Raw genomic sequence first — 22,406 nt, forward strand, 5'->3', positions numbered from 1 at the left:
TGCATAAGATAATTCCTTTATTGTCTTATTAATTTGATGGTGGAACTTTAGTTTACAATTGCCATAAGTACAATAAATGTTACAATAATCATAATTCCTATCTAATGAGCAACTTCAAGTCTTGATCCCTTCGCCTTGAACCATGTTGCCTTGATTAGTCTTCATATTTCTTCGCTTTGGATGTTTGGAAAGTAGGGATCTAAGTAAACAAAACTTATATTTTGATTTATTTAGAATTTTCCACTTTACTTAACTCAACCTAAATTGATTTTAGGTAAGTATAACGAAGTGGTAAAGGGTTTGGAGTATTTAAAAATACATAATCTGTTATTTAAGAAAAATAGAATTTTATTTTGGGGAAATCGAATTTTATAAGAGAAAACCAATTTTCCTTTAAAAAAAAAACTGTTGAGAAAATTACATCTCGTTGAACTTTAAATTTGGTACCATGACCTCCCGAACTCGGATTTGAGCGTTTAATGCTTTTTCGGAAAGATATAGGTTTTTTATTTAACGTGTTAAAAAATGGATTCAAAATAAAAAGTAAATAATTTATAAATAATTTTTCTTTAAAGCTGCTCGTTTTTGAGACCTTGAAGTCAAATTAAATTATAAATTAATTTTTGGAAAACAAAATCACGTTTTTATTTTTAAAATGGACTTTAGAAACATTTTTGAGTCATGTGTATAAAAATCTCAGATTTTAAAGTTTATTTAATATTTTTAATAAAATAAAACTTATTTATTTGAAACTGTTATTTTCAAGAAACTGTCTTCCTAGATTTCTGTTTTTGAAAATATTCTATAAAATTGAATAAAAATCGTGTGGAGGTGAGAGAGGTCAATTTAGAAAGATTAGTATTTTGTCTTTCTATGATATTCTTTGAGATTTTCGAAAATAATAATTTAACCTGGTCGAATTTCACCAAATAAGAAATCAGAACCTAAAAAAGACAGTTTTTCTAGTCTGAAGTTTAGGATTTATTGTGATTTTTCTAGAACTTATTTTTGAAAAATTCCAAATTTAGTGGTCTTATAAATACTTCAAGTTTCTGTAAAAAAATTATTTTGTGAATTTTGAAAAGTGACGATATTTTACATAATTATCAACCAAATTGACAAAAAAATGGAAAATGAAGAAATTGGCTAGTACTATAGTTCCACCATCTTTCTCTTGAATTTTCTTATGCACCTTCTCACTTTAATTTTGTTTTGATAAAAACATTTTTTTGGTGATCAACATACGTATAAAAAAAAACACACTTCACATACACTCACCCTCGAGTCTCGCCCGTGGTCGGTCAAATTCTAGTTGGTTTCCAAATTAGGTAACCGGCACGTATAGTGCCCTAACAGGTTATAGAGCACACATAAGAAAAGAGTTAGTAATGTATGAAAAAATAATTGGAATTCACAAAAATAAAAGGAACAAGAATATTACCTTTGGCTCTGACTAGCAATGTTTGAGAGATTAATCCAAATGATCAATTGAAATTAAAAAAAAGTGACTGCAAAGTGAATTGTCCAAGAAAATTAAATAACTTCTTTTTTTTGATTTTCTGAATATTGATATTAATTAAACTAAAAACTTATTTTTTTTTTTTGATTTTTCTGATTTCACTTTAACTAAAACTATTTTTTGACTTGAATGAACTATATTTTTTTCCTTTTTTACTGATTTTTTTAGAGAAAGTGAGTGAATGAGAGCCTTTTTTTTTTTTTTTAGAGAGAGAGAGTAGAATGATGGGGGGTTGGGCCTCCTTTAAGTGAGAAAAGATGATAGTATTTATAGGGGTGGAAGGGACTAAGTTGAAAATAAACAATAGTTGAAGGTTATACGAAATAAAAATTGATTATTAGGAGGATTTTGTGAATAAATAAGCAAATTTGAGTAATCATGACTTGATTGACCCATAACTGCTTTTGTTTTATTTGCCAAACTGATAAGTTATACTGTCTGGGAGCTCAACGGGCTAAACAAGGTACTCGTCTTAGAGAAAAAATTCATGGCATAATAAACCATAAATAAGATGATCATTTTGGAAAGAGATTATCGTCCGTTTTTTTTAAAGAAAGTCGGGCGTTAGAAATGTAGGCCCATTATTACGAAGAGGGCGTCATATAAAAAATGGTTATACATTATTCTCTTTACCCGGGGGCTCGTTGTAATACTGCGTATTAACAAGGTTGTTGTCACATTGTTTGAACAATGACGTATTATACCCCCCCTTAATAGTAATAGTACTTATTGGGAGACAATACTTCTCGGGGAGCATTTTTTAGAAGTATTCTTTTCAGGGTTATTTTCCGATATGGATACCTCTCTTTTTATGAAAGCACCTAATACATCCCATATTAGTAGTAGGGAGACTAGTGGTCGTAAAATATATCGGTTTTGTAATAAGTCTAGTAACGTTATTTATCATGCTAACCCGAATGGCTTATTATGTACAATGACTGGGTTGTATTCATCCGTAGTTGAAAGAAATGACGTTTACTGAATCAGTTTGTACAGTTGAACGGGTACCAATATTATTGTATTAGAATCAGTTGAAGATTCCTAAATAGACCTATGCATGAAGATAGCTTCTTACTTACAAATTACCTTCATGTTAAACAGAAAATAATTTGACAAGGGAAGTTAGTTGCTGTACATGGATTTTGGGAGGTTGTTTTAGATTCTTTATTTTTATTAATTTTTTCCTTTCTTTGGGCTTCACGTGATTCTTTGGGTAGTTAGAGTAGGATATTTTTTTGTCTTTTGCTTTTGTCTTCCCTTTTTTTTTTTTAGGGGGGGTCTTACGTGGGTTTCTTGGTTTAGGGGTACATTTGTTTTCTCTTTTTTTTTTTTTTTTAAAAATTCTTTTAATTTTCTTTGTCCTTTTTCCCCTTTTGTTTTACTTTTGTCTTATTATTGTTATTTTATTAGTTACTTTATTTTAGGTAGTTAGTAAATTAGGTAGTTAAGAATTAGTTAGTTAGTAACTAATTTTGTATTAGTTAGCAATAGTTATTTTTTGTTAAGTCATTTTTGCATCATTTTGATGTAATTAGTCGGCCTCGTATGTTGGTAGTGTTACGTTAGTAGTAAGTAATGTTAAATTTGTTAGTTTGTCAATGCGAAACTTTTAACCCGGTCATGGTACGTTATTACTCCGGGTCCTATGAATTGGAGTTTTTGTCTTTTTCGGGTACAAACTCATAGTAACATATAAATTTGTATGACCCTAGACATTTACAGAAAACACCTTAAGTAGTGATATTGGATAAGGGATAGACACGGAAATTTTTGTGTGTCGCTACGCATAACAAACTTGAATTAAGTTATTGTTAGCGTGTTGACGTATTATACGGTGGAATCAAGGTGTATTATACAATACGAAATACGGAGTACCCCTTTATAAAAGGAGATTACCCCTATCCAATTCACCACTCACCACTTATTTCTTATCTACACTTTATCCAAAAATATCAAAATCCTCCATTTTCACGGCACCATGGCTCCCAACAACCAAGATCAACCACCTCCTTCTCCTTTCGATGAGCATTTTCGGATGCTAACTTTGTATTTGAACTTGATCATGGCGTTATTTGTGCTACTAGTGGCGCTCGTGGTTTTCATAATTATGAACAAGTGAGGCTTGGAGGTTTCCGGCACGAAATGCGCACGATTCGAGTTGTACTTCGATTTATTTGCTATTTTGGTAGATTAGGAGTACAATGTAAGGATTTTGGGCGTTTAAATAAAATCGTCTTTGTTTTATTGTTAATATTTTCGGACTTTTAATTACTACCGTTGTTACTCCTTAAATCGTCTTACCATTACCGCCGAGGTAATGAACAAAGAAACTTGAGCAAGAATTATATTAAAAATATATTTTCCTTGACAGAGGATCATACAAAATTGGGGATCAAAATTTGATGTCTACAGAATGCCCCTCATTGATCGAGTTTGGAACAAACGATGATCAATGTTTGATAAAAAGACGCAAAATTTTGATCTAGAAGGAAAGTTTTGAGGTAACAAGTGCTTGATACTGGTTGAAGAACCAGCTCGAATGGACTCCGAATAGGTGTTAGCCAATTGTCGGCTCTAATTGCAGTTGAAAGAAAACTGGCTTGAATCAAAACAATGAGATCCAATCATTGGTTTGTTGCGGTTGAAAAAGAAACCGGCTTGAGAGATCTCAATTAATGTTTAAATTAATGAGACTTGATCAATGCAGTTGAAAAGAACTGGCTTAGAAAATCTCAATTAGTGAGACTTAATATGGCGGTTGAAAAACCGGCTTGTAAAGGACTGATTAATTACTTAATCATTTCCTTATGTGTGGTTGAAAAACCAAATGATAGGTCCAAGAAGAATAGAGTTATTCATCCCGAAACATTGCAACTGAAAAGTTGGCTTGAAATGTCGCAACTGAAAAGTTGGCTGAGTTCGCTTAATCTCGAGAATTGTTTAGTTGGTCAAAGCTCGACTTTGATGTTCGGATTTAAAATCGAGGGGTTTTTAACTTGATAAATTCAGAATGGATTGAAGGAATTAAGGAAATCCATGACTAAATGACTTGTACAAGGCCAAGTTTTGAGCGAAACACCTTCTGACATGCTGATTTGGGCAAAACGTCAGATATTTGGTCCGACGCTTGCATGAGACTGGATGTGTTAGTGATCATGTTGAGAGTCAAAATGACATCCATATAAAAAGAAACCGTGATTGTTTTTTTTTTTTTTTTTAAAAAAAAAAATAAAAATAAAAAAAAATAAAAGAGTGGTCGAAAATTTGAAAATTTTGACTTTCAGGTAAAAGCGGGCTTAAGATAGCGTTTCAGCTGGTGAATTTTGTGTTTGTTCTAGCAAATAGAGTTTTTAAAATGTTTCATTTCATTTAATAAATGTATATTAAATGATTAATAAAGGTAAACTCAATGCAAAAACAATTTGGAAAACAGGAAGACAAAAACATGCAGATTCGACCTGGCATGACCCGGTTTAGGACTAACAAGCTTTAATGGTGTATTAAAGATGGGATTGAAGATATATCCTCATCATTAACATACTTTTACAATATGAGATCAGAATGGGAAAGGATTTTTGGGAATCATAAAAGAAAATTTTAAGAAAAAGACGAATTTGACGTGGCTTGGCTTGACTGGTTGCATGGCTTTCTTGTAAGATTGTCATGGCCTATGGGGAGGGTCAATATTTCTGGTTTGTTTGTATTTTTAAGAGGCTTTGAAGACATGAACATTAGTATATAAGTCGTGGCTTGGCTAAGCATGAAAATCATATCCTTTCCCTCCTTGCAATTCAAACACTTTGAGTGCATTTTGAGTGTTCCTTCTCCTCCTGCCCCCTTTTCAATACATATTCTTGTAATCATGGCCATGAATGCTAAGTTTTCCAGTAACCTAAGTGATATTAATGAAGTAGATTATAGGGATCTCTTGTATTCCATGGGAAAGGAGGTTGCTGACGGGCAATCTGGCGATACCAAGATATTCTTTGATTCCCTTCTTCCTCTTCTAAAACTCCCTCTTTGCTATGATCTTATTTATGCATCCACTAGGTGTTGGGATGAGAAAAAACACGTTTTTAACTTTAATGGTGAAGAGATGGTTCCCATGGTGGAGGAAATCGAGGGCCTACTATGTTTCAAAAAGGCGGACAAGCCGTTAGTTATCACGACAAAATGTAGCTCCTTAACTGGTTATCTGCGTCAGGTTTTAGGTCTTTCCCACTATGATGGTATGACTTTCCATCATGGATATTCTATTCTTATTAATTGTGTTCTTGAACCTTTTAGAGCCAAGGGTACTAATCTCGAACTTGCTGTTTCTTATGGCTCGGCTAGAGTTAAAGCATGCATGATTGCTCTTATGGGTCTTTTGTTGTTCAAAGAGGATCTTGGGCTATGTGACGAAAATGTGGCTGGTTATGTACCCCAAGTGACTAATGGGTGTAGGCTAGGACCAATAATATTGGGAGAATTAGTCCTAAGCCTTGATCAACAAAAGGAAAAACCGTTCTCTTTCATGAAAGGGAGTCCGCTAGTGCTTCATTTGTGGCTAATGGAGAAGTTTAAGTTGGTGAATCCTTTGAGAGCACTTGCTTATCATCCTAAAATCATCCTTTCCAGAGGCTGCTCCAATCTATATCGTGAGGTGAGGGATAATAACAGGTGGAGTTTGGCGCTCTCAGGGGAAAAGGAATGGGTGACTCCACATTTAGTTATCAAGGAAATTGTGTATAGTACCGCCAATAAGAGGGGTGTAGTTCTTCCGAGTGTCAAGAAGATCACCTTCTATTATCCATGGAGGTGTCTTAGGCAAATCGGGCAGTGGCAAACCTTCATTAGGGACCTTCCAACTGACGACTGCACAACTCATTGGATTGATGATAAATCGCTACGACAATTGCTTATTGCTTGGGAGCGAACAAAGAAAATTCCATTCCTTCCCGTTTTAAGGTACCCAATCGTTGATGCTTGCTATGAAAAGTGGCGTCGTGGAGATGTGGGAATGTATAAGAGGCCTAAAACGGAGGTTGATTCTTCAAGTAGGGTCATCAAGAAGATAAAGAAGGAGGAGTGATGATAAGAAAAAATGGCTTCCTAATGGTTGTTTGTTTATTTATCTTTCTTGTTTTGAAATTGTATTTCCTATGGATGTAATACTTGTTTAGGGACTGCCCTAGCAAGCTTTGTAGTGTGTTTAAGTACTAGGCTAAGGTAATTTGGGGAGTTGGAGGAAAAAGCCAATGTTATGCGGGAATTTGATGAAATAAAATGAAGCCATTAAGAATATTTTTTTCTTTTCTAAAATAAATCTGTATTGCACGATTTAATAAAGACCATAGTGACTTGTTAGTTTCCGATATTGAATCCTCACATGATAAGCCCAAACATGCACTTATGACCATGGATGCAAAACAAAGTATTCACGCAAATGATAACACTAAATTACTCTAGTAATGCAAGGGACTTATAAAGATTTACACATGGTAAGTTTTGAATATCTTGTGATGGTAAAATTTAGAAATATATATATATACGTATATATATATATATATATATATATATATATATATATATATATATATATATATATATATATGTATATATGTACGTACTGACGTACATATACAATACATCACGTTCTTTTTTTTTTTTTTTTGGGCTTCTCTCTATTCTTTTCTTATGATCCATTTATTGCTTAGGCCTTTTTCTCTCATTTCTTTTCTATTACTCTCCTTTTATGCCCTTCTTTTTTTTTTTGGCCTAACGGATCTTGAGAGTTAAGTGGCATACATCAGGTGAGCTAATTGCCCCTTGACTAACACATTGGCCTTCTCTCCAATGTCTGGGCCAGTGCCTTTTCAGCTTAAAAAAAAAGATAAGTGAATATGTAATGGATTTCACCTTTATTTTTGACCGAATCCATGTGGATTGCCTACGTATCCCATGATAAGGGAATCAGGTCAAAGCGTAGTTCAGGATATTACGAGGCTTGCTTTTCTAACTAATATATCTGAAAGCTATCTTACTCATACTAGGATACATCATGGATCATACGATCGTCGAAATACTAGACGTAATATTTCTTAAGTTGGTCAAGGTTGGTAAAATGGAGGAATTCGTCGCCGTTAAGATCGACCAGTTTCACTGCCCCTGCCGAGGTGATGTGTTTGACCAGAAATGGGCCTGACCAGTTAGGCTTGAATTTCCCACGAGGATCATGTATTGGAGCCCGATTCTCTTTCAAGACCAAATCTCCTTCTTGAATGCCCCTATCTCGCACTCTTTTATTGAAAGCTCGCGCGATACGTCGTTGATAAAGTTGGATGTTGTTTAGGGCTTCCAATCTTCGTTCGTCTGCTAGGGCCAGTTCGTCGTACCGAACCTTAAACCATTGATCTTCGGATATCTCGCTTTCATTCATAACCCGGAGTGATTGAATTTCGATTTCGACGGGAAGGACAGGTTCCATTCCATATACTAGAGAATACGGAGTAGTCCCTGTTGGAGTCTGAATAGAAATTCTATACCCCCAAAGGGCATATGGCAATTTGTCAGGCCATTCTCGGGTTTTCTCGGTCATTTTTGCAATTATCGTTCGAATGGTTTTGTTGGCGGCTTCAACTGCTCCATTGGTCTGAGGACGATAAGGGGAAGACTAATGATGCCTGACCTTATATTTCTCAAGAGTTTCTTTTAAGTGCCCTTCGAAGTGAGAGCCGTTGTCAGAAATAATTTCAAAAGGCACTCCGTAACGACATATTATGTTGTTGATCACAAACTTGGAGACTTGCTTTGCCCCTAGCTTTGTATATGACGCGGCTTCAATCCATTTCGAGAAATAGTCAATAGCAACCAGAATGTATTGATGCCCGTTCGAGGCTTTTGGATGAATTTGTCCGATTATATCTATACCCCAACTTGAAAACGGCCATGGGGAAGTGAGATTATGTAATGAGGTAGGTGGCATGTGATTGAGATTTGCAAAAAATTGACATTTCTTGCAAGTCCTCACAAAATGGACACAATCGCTTTCTAAAGTGGTCCAATAATAACCTGCTCGCAAGATTTTTCGAGCTAGCATCCTGCCATTCATGTGCGGACCGCATTCACCACCATGGATTTCTCCCATGATCTTTTGTATTTCTTCTCCGTCAATACACAATTGTAGAGTTCCATCAAAACCCTTGCGGTACAATCTATCTTTTAGTATTACAAAGTGAGCTGCCAATCGCCGGATAGCCAGTTGGTCTTTTTTATGACTCTCTTCAGGATATTGACCGGTGATTAGAAAATTTTTAATATCAGCATACCAGGCATCTTTATCATCTTGCAAAGTCAATGCAGCAATCATATGTTCAAGATTGACTACCGGTGAATCATTTTCCTCAATAGTCACAGCTCGAATTTTTACGTTGTTTTCCCATGTTAAATTTACCGCTAAGTTTGCTAGCGCATCCGTAAAACTGTTTTGCTCTCGGGGAAGATGCTTGAAGTCAATATCTTCAAAGTACGGAATGAACTGTTGGAGATACTCGGTATACATTTGTAATCTCTCATCTCGGACTCTCCATACTCCAATTGTTTGAGAGATAATGAGGTTAGAATCTCCATATACTGTGAGGTACTTTGCCCCTGCCGCTAAGGCTGCCTTAACTCCATAAATGCAAGCTTCGTACTCCGCCGTGTTATTAGTCGTTGAAAAACTCAGTTTCACAGCAAAAGGGATATGAGTTCCATAAGGATCAACGAGCAAAACACCCGCGCCATTGCCCCTTCTATTAGATGCTCCGTCAAAGTACATTTTCCACCTAGATATCCCAATGTTGAGTAAATGTTCATCTGGAAACTCGTCATCAAATTCATCTCCTGATATTGGTCCATCAGCCAATGCTTCAGATATCGCCCTTCCTTTAACGGATTTCTGGTTTACACATTGAATATCAAATTCTGAAAGCATTGCATGCCATCTCGCGAACCTCTCAGTGAGAATTGGTTTCTCAAAAATGTACTTGATAGGATCTAGTATAAGGAAAGTTGTATGAGCCTGTAGATAATGTCGTAACTTCTTAGTGGCATATATGAGGGCGATGCAAGCTTTTTCTAAAGGATTGTATCTGGTTTCATAATCCAAAAACTTTTTGCTAAGGTAGTAGATGGCAATTTCTCTTTTGGTGCCTTCTTGGTATTGAGCCAATAACGCTCCCATGGCAGTTTCTGTGACTGTGAGATATAAAATCAAAGGCTCTCCCGGCTTGGGTGGCATTAATACTGGAGGATTAGAGAGATATTCCTTCATTGAGTCAAATGAGGCTTGGCATTCTTCATTCCATTTTTTTGGAACATTTTTCCTCAACAGCTTGAAAATCTGTTCGCATCGAGTGCTCAGTTGCGATATGAACCTGCTAATGTATTGAATTCTTCCTAGGAATCCCCGAATTTCTTTTTCCGTTCTTGGTGGAGGAAGTTCTTGAATGGCCTTCACTTTATCGGAATCGACTTTGATCCCATCTTTGCTGACAATAAAGCCCAACAGTTTTCCAGAAGTAACTCCGAATACGCATTTTTGAGGATTCAATCTCAAATTATATTTTCTAATCCTGTCAAAAAATGACTTTAATGCACTTATGTGCTCCCCTCGATCGTGGCTTTTGACAATCATATCATCCACGTATACTTCAACCGTATCATGAATAAGGTCATGTAGAATTGTTGTTGCAGCTCGTTGATAAGTGGCCCCTGCATTTTTTAAACCGAACGGCATTGCTTGGTAACAAAATGTTCCCCATGGGGTGATGAATGACGTCTTGGGCACATCGTCTTCTGCCATGAGTATTTGATTATAGCCCGAGAATCCGTCCATAAATGAGAACATGGCGTGCCCCGCGGTACTATCCACCAGTACGTCAATGTGAGGCAAAGGGAAGTAATCTTTTGGTGATGCAGCGTTTAGATCCCTGAAGTCGATACATACTCTGACCCTTCCGTCTTTTTGGGAACTACCACTATGTTAGCCAACCATTCAGGGTGTTTGATTGGTTTAATAAAATTGGCGTCGAGTTGTTTCTGGATTTCTTCTTTGACTTTTAGACTAACTTCCGGTTTCATCCTTCGGAGCTTTTGTTGCTTCGGCTTGCTGTTGGGATAAAGAGGAATGCGATGTTCGGCAATGTTACGGTCGACACCTGACATATCTGCATATGACCATGCAAATACATCTACGTACTCCCTAAGCAATGCAATGAATGCAGTTTGTTCCTCAGGGGAAAGTGAGGATCCTATTTTTACTTCTTTTACACTACTATCAGTGCCAATATTTACAACTATTGACTCTTCTATGGGCATCATGCATGACTTAGGCTCATCGAAAGATTCAATATCAGATAATTCATTATGATCAAAATTAACTTCTTGCATGCAAATATATTTAGGTTTATTAACACACTCAAGGTCTTCATTTTCAGAATAATAAGACTGGGTATGAAGGGATGATTGGCTAGACAATGAACTATCGGTTTCGTAACCTTCCGAGGCGGAGGAGTGGGTAAGGTGTGGATTTGAAAGATGCTTGGGGATTGGATCACCTAAAACGGGTGGAATGTAAGCTTCTTTGTTCTTGAGGTGGACATTGCCTTCACGCTCAATCCTTGTATTAACCGGTAGAGTAAGCGCCATTGGATCAAGATTTCCTTCATTTCCAAAGTTCGTAAATAATTGCCTCAAAACTCCTTGCTTCAAATATTCGATCCAATCAATGTTCTCTTTAGGCTTAGGTTCCTTGTATAACCATTTTTTGATTAATTCCTCATCTCTAGCTTCAGCAAAGAAGATTTCTAGTCTTGGAAGTCTCTGCTTCTTAACTGGGTCATACCATGGTTCAGGAAATTCGTAGTAGGGCTTGGTATCGTGTTGTAATACAAATTGCCCATTCAATGTGAGGGATGGTTTCTTAATGACGTGGAGGTCCTTGCTTGGATCATACCCCAAACCATAGCGATTTTGCTTCTCCATAATGGGGATTGGATGTTTCATGCCTTTGCCGTCACGACCTAAACCTTCGCCTGGGATATATCCCATCTTCATCATCAATTGAAGGCCTTTGGTGAGGGGTTGAAAGGTATTTGTTTTTGGGTCTTGGCTTGAAATATTTGGGTGTAGAGGGTGGTATGTCATTTAGCGGGGGATTGAGGCTTCAATTCAAGGTGATATGCACTTCAAGGTTTTCACCTAAACACAGGATACCCAAGGTCAAAATCATGAGAGAAAGAAGACAGGAAAAAGAAAAATAGAGATAATAATAAAAGAATGTGAATGCAGGAAGCGAAAGTACACGACTTATTGATTTGAAAATTTGACTTTTTTAAAATAACGTCATACTTTTGAAAAGAAACAAAAAATACTTCTACGGAACCAGAAAGATTGTTGGAATTTGACTCTGTTAGATTAGATAGGTGATTGTTAGAGGATCACAGTTGTTTCTTTTATTTGTTGGATAGTAACACGTCGTTTTGCTGTTTTTTTTTTGGCGTTCATCTCCATTCCACTTATGGTATCCGAATGATTACTTCTTACTCCTAACATCAATAATAAGGAAAATAAAATAAAATAAAAGAGTAGGGCCTGTATCCCTTTTACACATTTCTTCCGTATTGAACGTGTGTTTCGTGATAGAATTATGCACTCATGTTGTTTGTGCTAACATGCCCTTGTGAGTCAAGTAGAGTTCTCCCGTATCTTAAGAGCTTTGGTAGGGGCTATTTTCCTGTTGAAAGAAAAAAAATTGTTAGTTGTTTAGGGTCGCACCCGAAGGCTGCCTACGTATCTCCACGTGTGTAGTCATTTTGAATAAAGTCTTATGAGTATTTGTGCATGTGATAAGCAGAGAATCAGACCCGTCGTAGTTCTGTACTAAATAAAAGTATTGTTTTGGTTTATTTAAGCAGCTGAACTCATAATTTGAGTTGCCTACGTACCCCCAACGATATAGGTGGGAAGTTTCAAAGGAAGAAAAAAAGAAATATGAAGGGTGTTTGAAATGAGGGATTTTAGGGGATCAAGCTGCACGTAGTTCTCAAATGGGGGATAACGATTTTTGTGTTTTTCGGCTTTTGTCTTTTTTTTTTCTTGACTTTCTTTTGTTTTTTGGTTTTTTTTTTGGTTTTTTTTTTGTTTCATTACAACGCCTTAGCTTCTTTCAGACAGGAAACGCATGACAATATTCCTTCCTTGCTTTCCCTGGTGTCTTAGACCTTAGATGAACCTTTGCCGGCCTTCTCTTTATATCCATCAAATTCAAGAGCGTATAACCATTTCGCCCATGTTTTGCAGACCTGAGCACATGCCTTCTTAGTATCTTTGTCAATTCTATTCAGAAAGATATGTGGTTCCATAATTGATTGGATGGAGGCCACAATAGTCGCGGGCGTCTCCTCGTTGTTACTATTCACGGCTAAGTTCTCGTCATCCATCCAAATGGGAATACACTGGTTGATTGATCTGCAATATCGGGGTGGAGGATCCCTTGATTCTGCCAAAGCCAGTCGTCCCATCTTTTCACTGATTGGTTCAGTTGTCACAAGCTCAATGGGATCGTCTTCATTTGAACAAGTCGACAAAACATTTATGGATACTGATTCTTTATGACTCAGGTGTGATATTTTAGTAATCCGATTGATGCGCAGACGAAGAGCGTGGCATTTGTCAGTGTCATGCCCATGGAGTTGATGATAGTGGCAATATTTATGGAGATCAGGTCCAATGGGGTCAGCTCCTGGGCGACGAGGAAGTGGTTTGATAATTCCTTTGTCAAGGAGTCCTCGAAAAATTTCTGACGGAGACGACCAACGTCGTGATGAAAGAGGTTGGAAGTGGGTTTCTCTTCGACCAGGTCTTGTAATTTGAGAGTTAATCTCCCTCTGTCTGGGTCTTGCATGGACAGAATCAATAATTCCACGATCAATGAGGTCTTGAATTTCACACCGGAGATCATAACATAAGTCAGTTATGTGACCATATTGATTGCAATAGTCACAATATTTCTCCATATTCGTTTCAAGTGGAGGCAAGGCATGTACATATCCTTTTATTCGGAGAACTCCTTGTTTGCGTAACCGGCTACACACCACACTTAAAGGTTCATCAATTTGGGCAAACACTCTTTTTCTTGACGACTCGGTATACGGGTTCACCTTTGGTCTTTTGTCAAGTAGCTTGTAACTGTCAATATCAAAGCCGTGTTGTTCCATATGACTGAGATCACCATATCTTATCGTGACCATGCGACGATAATAGTAATCATTAAGGTTCCTTAAGATTATCAGCATGAACTCTCTATCGGTAATGGAGTGTCGGAGCTTAGATCTTTTCTGGGAACATCTAGAGCAGAAATGAGAAAACGTCTCATTATTTGTCTGTCTCGATGCAATCAACGCGTGTTTCTCGGTATCTGTCTGCCTGAACTCGCGAGACCAATTAACGAAAGCTTGTGCCACCTTTTCCCATTCTTGTCTAATAAGTGGGTTCAGAGTGCAGTACCATGACAACGCTGGTCCTTTTAAACTACGATCAAACAACTTAGGGAGATGTTCTTCCGGAATGCCCAAGGGAATTAAATCATTGGCAAACTTGTATAAATGTATTACTGGATCATCAGTTCCATCTGTTTTTTCCAATACCGGAAGTTCTTGATACCGGGCATCATACCTGTACTCTGGGAAGGAGACTAATGCTTTTGTGCGGATTTTAAAACAGGAACTCGTAACATTGAGATCTAGATCATAGTCGTCGTCTTTTGATCCGTCATGACAGCCTTCAATGCTATCTTCGTGAGAATTGCTACTATTCCAAGATTCACCTGGTTGTTCTGGTTGCTCGTGGTTTATCCCAACATCTGGAGTTCTTAATTCATCTTCATCCGTTTCATTATGTGTTGGTCCTTCCTCATCTTCTCCTAGGTCTTCATCTGGGTCTTCTGATTCGTTGTGCATATTCTCATCGCCAGAGATATCTATCCTCCCATGATCAGAGTCGGTGCGAATGCAATATATATTGAATCCATCCAAACGAGTCCCTTCTTCCTCATCTAGCTGGAGCACGGATTTTTCGACAGAGAAAACATTCGCATCTGCCAAATCGCCCTGGATAGTGACTACTCCATGATCTGTAAGTAATTTCACCTTTTGATGTAACATTGAAGCCACCGCCTTATTGTCATGTAACCAAGGTCGTCCTAACAGCAGATTGAAACATGCTTGAATGTCAATAACCGTGAAGTTCACTTCCCTGACCACAGGACCACACTCAATGAATAAATCTATGCAACCCAACACTTCTCGTTTTGCATTGTCGTACGCACGGACTATCTGGCTTGACAGTGATAAATCGGTTTTAGAGTGCCCGAGTTTAGCTAGGAGTCGATAAGGGCACACATTGATAGCAGACCCATTGTCGACCAATACTTTCTGTATATTCCATCCATTACATCTTACCGTGATATGCAAAGAGTTGTTATGATTAGGATTCTCGGGCAGATCATCATCTGTGAACATAAGAGTGCGGTCCACACCATGGATGAGTCCTACAATTTGATCTGGGGTAATGGAAGGATTGATCGAAGCTTCCTCTAGGTGTTTAATCACGGCGGTTCTGTGGGGTCCCGAATGCCAGAGTAAATTCCATATAGAAATATTTGCGTTGACCTCTTTCATGCGCTTGATAGCATCATCCACTGCACTGTCTTCCTCGGTCATTAACTCTTTTCCCTTATCCTTCTTCCGTAAAGCTTCTAACGGGTTGTCATCTTCTAGATAAGAAGGTTTGAAGTGACGTCCTGCTCGGGTCAAATGACTTACTTCTACTACCTCATCATCGCTGAGATCATCAAGGCATATAGGACGCCCGTAGTCATTCGTTGTGGTGGGATGGACCACGTTATTATTTTCAACAATAGTCATAGCAGAAGTGGAATCTTCATCTTCATCTTCATCACAGTCTAGAATGAAAAATGCTCCATCATACCCCAGCGTTCCACACATGTCACTAAAGGGATCTTTGGTAAGGGTGAAGCTGAGGTCTTTGCAAGGTGTTATTTTAACCTTTTCCTTGGTCGAGAAATCATACATTATACATTTATAATTTTCTGACAAAAGTGTCTCATACACACAGGGACTATCTCTAGTGATCAGCGTGGTTGGGTCGAAATCGTCGATAGTGGTGGAAATCATGTTTATGGAAACAGATGACTTGTGATTTGGGAGGGGATTATCTGTGATGTTTGGTTGAGAATTTTTGACTTTATTGGATGAGGCTCCAACAGAAAGCTTTCCCTCATCTATCAAGTCCTGTACACGATGCTTGAAAGCTGCACAACTTTCAATGTCATGTCCCTGCCCCTGGTGATATTCACAGTGCTTGTTTGGGTTATAGATGGGGGGTGGATTCCTTGGTGGTCCCCTCGGGTTCAAGGGTTGGACTAGGTTGGCCTTTTTAAGCTTTGAGAAGGCTTGGGCGTAACTCATGTTCAAAGGGGTGAAGTTCCGTTGAGGTCGAAGTTGAAACGCAGATGCTGTACCGATGTTATGGATCATATTCGTTGGTTTTGAAGGAGATGCATCGTTGTTAACAACCTTCTTATTTCCTCCGTATCTTGGGTTGTACGAAGTATTATTGTTAAACTCTTCTCTTTTAATATCTCCCTTTTTTATGGCATCTTCAATCAAAGATCCGGTTGAAATCAAGGCCTTGAACGATGGAAAATATTGATAAGCCATTTGTTTCTGGTATACCGGGAGGAGGTTCTTGATAATCATTTGCAACTGCTCCTCTTCATTCGGCCTATTTATCATTTTTGCCGCTTTATTTCTCCACCTTGTGATGAAAGATGAGAATGTCTCATTTGCATTTTGAGCCGTGGTCTCCAAATCCCTTCTTGTGACATCAATCTCCTCATCGTACTTATACTGGTTCAAAAATTCTTTCACAATATCAGCCCAGGTTGATTTCTTCGAGTTCTCTAAGTTCAGAAACCAATGCGAGGCAGCTCCATCCAAATATTGCTGAAATAATTGAGCCATCAATGGCTCTTCCACTCCCCATGGACTCATAGCACCAACATAAAGTTTCAAGAAATTTGTGGGACTTCCTGTTCCATCGAACCGCGCGAGGACAGGCATTTTGAACCCAATGGGAAGGCGCGCCTTGGGAAAAAGAGTCAACCCATGGATATCCATCTACGGCTCAGCTTGGGTCATGCCTTTCAATACTTCTTTCAACTTAGAAATCTCCTCTTCGAGTTTGGTCGGGAGTTCATTGTCATGATTACCTTGCTCAAGATGAAATGGTGATGCGACCTCTGAGTCAGGAGCTGGTGGGTGAGCTTGCACGTTCTGTCTTATGAAATTAACCACAGTCTGCTCAACGGTGTTTTCGCGATCTATTATGGACTGCATCATCCCTTTAAGCTCAGATAAAGGATCCGGATGGGGGCTTGAATTCTGATGATCATTGTCGGGAGTCTGAGCCATATTGCTACAACTAGGGGACGAGAATATTGCCGATGTAGGGCAAGGAGAGAATTCTACGGATAGAGATTTCTTGCTATGGAATGAAGTGCGGCGAATGAGCCTAGATCCAGCACGGGTCCAGGTGCAACTCCTGACAGAAAAACAAAAATAGCCATTGTAAGTACTCACTTGAATATGGTGTTTAAAGTGGAAAGTAAAAATTGATAAAAATAACATAAAATAAAAAATAATCATCGGATATACATAATGATATTTATTTTATTTTTATTCTTAAGGAGATGAACGCCGATTTTTGAACAGATTTCGAGAGATTTGGAACTTTGTGTTTTACTGAAGTGACTTATTTAAAAAACTTTTATTGCACCCTTAAGATTTTACGGGTATTTAGGCTTCTTTGGGAAGTTTAAAGGATTGTGTATGTCGCAAGTTTCAGATTCTTTATGATCCTATGCATCTCGAGTTTTGTGACACGCCATAGGTGGAACCCTCATGGTTGTTTGCCTATAAAAACTTAGACTCGATTTGAATTTTCTTCAAGCTACGAATAACCAAATTCCTTTCTTCTAAAGCTATTCTCCCTTAAAGAATCATATGGATCTTAATATTCCATTTGAAGCTTCTTCATCCTCCAATGTGCGAGAGTTGATCCAATTCTTCTCTGAGAATCCTACTTCTTCCCTTCAGGAAATACGAGATAGAGGGCGTGAGGCGATTCTTGCTTCCATGTCCTTAGAGGACCGACTTGTCGTTGACTCCTCTACAGGGTTTTCAAACCAAATTCTTCCTACTACTACTTCTCCTACTCCCTTGGTAAGGCCTGTTTTAGTGGGTAACTTTTCTCAGTTCTTCCGTATATGCGACCCTTCGAATTCCCTATTTTTGTTTGTGGCTGATTCTATGGTATTCGCCATGTCTCTTTGTCTATACTTTCCTCTAAGTTTGTCTTACTTTATTTTGGCCGCTATAAACCAACAAGAGTTTCCTTTTTCGAATGATCGCACAGAAAGTTCTAGCTCATCAACCAATTTGTCCTTTAATCTTCCAAACCGTAGTACACTTAGGTTGTTAATGTGGGATGTCAGGGATCAGTCAACATCTCGTCTCCTTGGTCATCTCGTCATGTTATCCAAAATATACCAACCTACTTGCTTCGTATTACTTCTTTCTGACTCGAAGATCGGTGAAGAAGTGGCTAGGGGCTTGGGTATTAAGACCTTTGGTATCCTCCCTGGGTCTGGTTCATTTCCACCCATATTATTTTTTTGGAACGACACTTGTTTCTTTTATGTGACACAATTGGCTGCAGAGTCAATCACTTTATCGGTCTATGTTTCACCACAGGCTATCCCCACAAGAATTCTGGTACATGAGAGGCAGGGTCCGCGCCAAAGCACGGCTAATCGTCCATGGTTGAGTCTATTTGAATTTTCATCACTAGATCGTTTACAAATGGCGATGGGTGGTCCTCCTAGTTACCAAAGTTCTAAAGAAGGCTTCCTTCGGAAGATTCCTCCTTCTAGGCTTTCCTCATTTGCCATTCCTGAGACTTTATGGTCAATAAGTCAAAAGGGTCTCTTTATATTAGTAGATGGGTTTACTAAAGCCTTGTCTTCCGGCCCTTGGCAACGTTCTAAGCCACATACTCTCTCATTTGTTGTCATGTCTGATGGGTCACATAAGTGTAGGGGTGGGTTTATAGTGCGGTACCCAAGACAGAACTGGGTGGCCGGTTTTGCTTCTAAGGTTCAAGGGCAAAGCCTCTCCTCTTTTGTATTATCTATTTTGCAAAGAGGCTTGCAGAAAGCTAGAATGCTGCAAGTGAAACAGTTGGAAGTATTGGTGGACGTCGAACTCCATACTCTAGCCTTGGCTAAGCTAGACATCTCCACAACTGCTCCCGAGCGCGAATTATGCGGTATAATGCAATTAATGCGATTCCCTGGGTGGGAAGTCAGTATCCGCCATCTTCCACAGGAAAGCCTCAAAGGGGCTATGCTTATCGTAGACTTTTGCCAAAGGTTTCCATGGGGTCATTCAGAGGAGTTCGAAGTTCCACCAATTCCTGAGATATTACTCGCCCAGTATTGAAAACTGTACATTTTATACTTGTTGTGATCGTACTTTGGAAGTAAATAAATAAATAAATAAAAGGAGTTTGTGTATGTTGGTTGAAAGAGTATTTCACTTATCATGATTGGTTTGTTCAAGCACGAATTAGAGCTTTTGCATGATTTTGGCGTAATTTAGGGGTTAAATTCGAAAATTCAGTATTTTCAACAAAATTGAAAACTATTTTCGCGAAATGGAGAGGGAATGTAGAAAAATAAGTTATTTATTATTTTGCAAGACCAAATTCTCAAAGATAAATATCACTTTTACTTTTCCATTTCCCGCCTTACAAAAGTATAGAATGATAAAGTGAAGAAAGAAAATAGAGAAATAGGGCCTGTGTCTCTGCTAAAATAGTGAAGACATCGGTTTAGATGCTTGATTACCTGCGTACCTTGAAACATCAAAGAAAAATTGTTAAATATAGGGGTCGTGCCTGAAGGCTGCCTACGTATCCCTGGGTGCATAGGTGCTTGATGGTGTAAGAGTGTTTACAGGGAATCAGACCCAACGTAGTTCCAAAAATAACAAGAAAGAAAGAAAAATAATATTTATTTTGCGACTGAACTCAAAGTGAGCTGCCTACGTACCCCTTTGCAAAAGTGGTGTGAAATGATGCAAACATACATGATGATGATTTTCGGTTTTTTTTTTTTTAATTAATTAAAAAAGAAAGGGGGGATCAAGTCGCACGTAGTTCTAAAATTTCTATCTTTTTTTTTTTAACATGGGAAAAATAAAGAACGCAATGCATAGGCTACAGGTGAGTGGTGATGAGGCATCTTGAACCGGTAGAGACGTGTAATCCTTAATCGTAACGCCAAGTAACGAATTCTCCGGTCTCCAGGCGTTGTTCCCAATATTCTTTGCGCTTGGCAACATACAAGGGGTTGTCTTCTCGATCTAGGATCCATGATGCCCAGGCCTTGCATACCAATTGACACGAAGCTAAAGTCACGGGATCAATCTTGCGTAGGAAAATATGAGGCTCCATAATTGACACGATGGAGGCCACCTCATTAGCCGATGTCATTATTCCTTCACATTGTACCGCATGTTCCTGATTGTAAAGCCACCCAAGTCGTTCACGCAGCCTTTGAAGGAAATAATGCCCTTGGTCCAAGTATGCATTCAATGTTAAGTCTAATAAATGCGGTTCAGTATTAATTAACAAGTTAATAATTCAGTGAGATCAAGTGAGCTGAATGCCTAGCTAGAGGCCGCTTTAGTTCAAGTGGAATTAATGATATTAATCCACAGCTTACTCTTGACTAAACCCGTAGGGTCACACAAATAGTACGTAAACGGATCAAGTATTTAATGGCATTAAATACTCCATCTATGGATATTCGGAATCGACGGATCTTGGTTTCAGTGGGAGCTGAGATCGTCACAGGCAAGAAATGAATACTCCGGAAACGATGATATTGCCGGAAACGGAAATATGGATCGTATCGGAAATATAAATATTATCCAAGTCGTAGATGTTGCCGGAAACGGAAACATGGTACGTATCGGAAAATATTATCGGAAATGGAAATATTGCCGGAATCGGAAATATTGCCGGAAACGGAAATATTGTCAGAATCGGAAATATTATCAGAATCGGAAAATAATTCCGGAAACGGAAATATTAAATATTTGTTCGAAACGGAAATTGATTCCGGAATCGGAAATATTGAATATTGTTCGCATCGGAAATGAATTCCGGAATCGGGAAATTAATTGGAAGCGTATCGTACGAATTAGCATCGGACGAGGCCTGCCAGACGAAGGCCCAGCACGAAGCCGGGCCATCCCCCAGCAAGCCAGCGCGCCACACACGCACCAGCCAAGGCTGCGCCAGGCCCACCGCAAGGCAGGCCCAGCGCGCGCCAAGGCTACGGCAGCGTGTGGGCTTGCGGCAGTGGGCTGCGAGCTCGCGGGCTGCGCGCGCGCGCATGGCGCCCCTCGTGGGCTGCTGTGCGTGCGTGTGTGTTTGTGTGCTACTCGAATCCTAAAGCTACCGGGATTTGTCATATGATTAAATCTAATCTTAAAAGATTTAGTTTATTTAATTAGAGTCCTAGTAGGATTATAATCAAATAAATTAGTATCCTAATAGGATTCCAAATCCTTTTCCATAACTCTATAAATAGGTGCCTAGGGTCACATATTTACATCGAGCATTCAAGTATTCAAAGTGAGATTTTGAGAGCAAAATTCAGTCATACAATTGCCTATAAAGTGCCGAAAATTCTAAGTACCTTAAGGGCGATTCTAGTTGGTCAATCTTAAGGCGGATCCGGACGTGCTGTGGACTATCTACGGAGGGACGACACTTGGAGTCCTAAAGACTTGTTCTTGTTCGGTTCGGGCGCAGCTAGGGAGGGCACGCAACAAAGAGTATGCATCTAAACTATGCTAAATGATTATGTGTAAATAATATGTTTTCCTGGCTTTATGGTTTTTCCGCATGATTTATGAATTGTCATATGTATCATAACCTAACAGTGGTATCACGAGCCTCTTATTATTTTCATAATCTAAAATTGCATAAACATGGTTAAATATTACAAATTTGCAAGAATTAAAAGGGGTGATTAATTTTCGTAATTGTTAATTAATTGCAAATTGCGTTTATTTAATTATACGTACGCAATTTTTCGGCAGTTTCTTCGTTACTCATCCAAATAGAGTGATTTTTGTGTCAATTCCGCATGTAAAAGGCATTCTAAAATTTTCAAATTCGAAGCCTAACTATGACTTTTCGGAGGTTTTAGTTTTTCGAATGCAAAATTTCGTAAATTTAAGATGTTAAATTAAATATTTGCGATTCTTGTTGATAAATCTTGAATTTTTGATTGACCTACTGTATATGTTTAACAAGTTTGAATGCCTAGCCTTGTTAATTATGCAATCTAATTTGTAATTATGATTAATTTGTTGAAAATTAGAATAATTTAGAATTAATTTGATTTTCATAATTAATTATAATTTAATTAGATACCTATGATTAAAAACCACCATAAAAATTGTAAATTTATGTTAAATTTTAAATTTTTATGACCTAGACTTGAATCCATGTTAATCGGAAATCAATTGAATAATAAATTTTCGATTTTTCGCCCTAAAATTATGAAATTAATATTATTTATTAATTTGTCATTAATTTTAAATATAAATTTTTAAAATTTTATGCGATTCGCTCATATAACTTGCACGCACAAAGCAATGGACGCTACGTGTTATCCTTAAGGGGTGTTGTATAGTGCGGGCAT

The 22,406-nt window shown here is 38.1% G+C and overlaps 1 protein-coding gene and 1 long non-coding RNA gene across 2 annotated transcripts; both read right to left on the reverse strand.

Annotated features, from left to right (window-relative positions):
- LOC130465954 (uncharacterized) lies at positions 1-1,742 on the reverse strand. The gene is made up of 2 exons (XR_008925974.1): positions 1,442-1,742; positions 1-1,349 (listed from the first exon to the last, which is right to left on the reverse strand). It is a non-coding gene; the product is annotated as an uncharacterized lncRNA (long non-coding RNA).
- A 6,432-nt stretch (positions 1,743-8,174) lies between these two features.
- On the reverse strand, positions 8,175-10,346 carry LOC130465447 (uncharacterized). The gene has a single exon (XM_056834205.1). It carries the CDS (start codon positions 10,344-10,346, stop codon positions 8,175-8,177), a length of 2,172 nt encoding a protein of 723 aa, XP_056690183.1.
- Between the last annotated feature and the right edge of the window lie 12,060 nt (positions 10,347-22,406).

This window comes from Spinacia oleracea, chromosome 1, assembly GCF_020520425.1.
Source record: "Spinacia oleracea cultivar Varoflay chromosome 1, BTI_SOV_V1, whole genome shotgun sequence".
Lineage (NCBI taxonomy): Eukaryota > Viridiplantae > Streptophyta > Magnoliopsida > Caryophyllales > Amaranthaceae > Spinacia > Spinacia oleracea.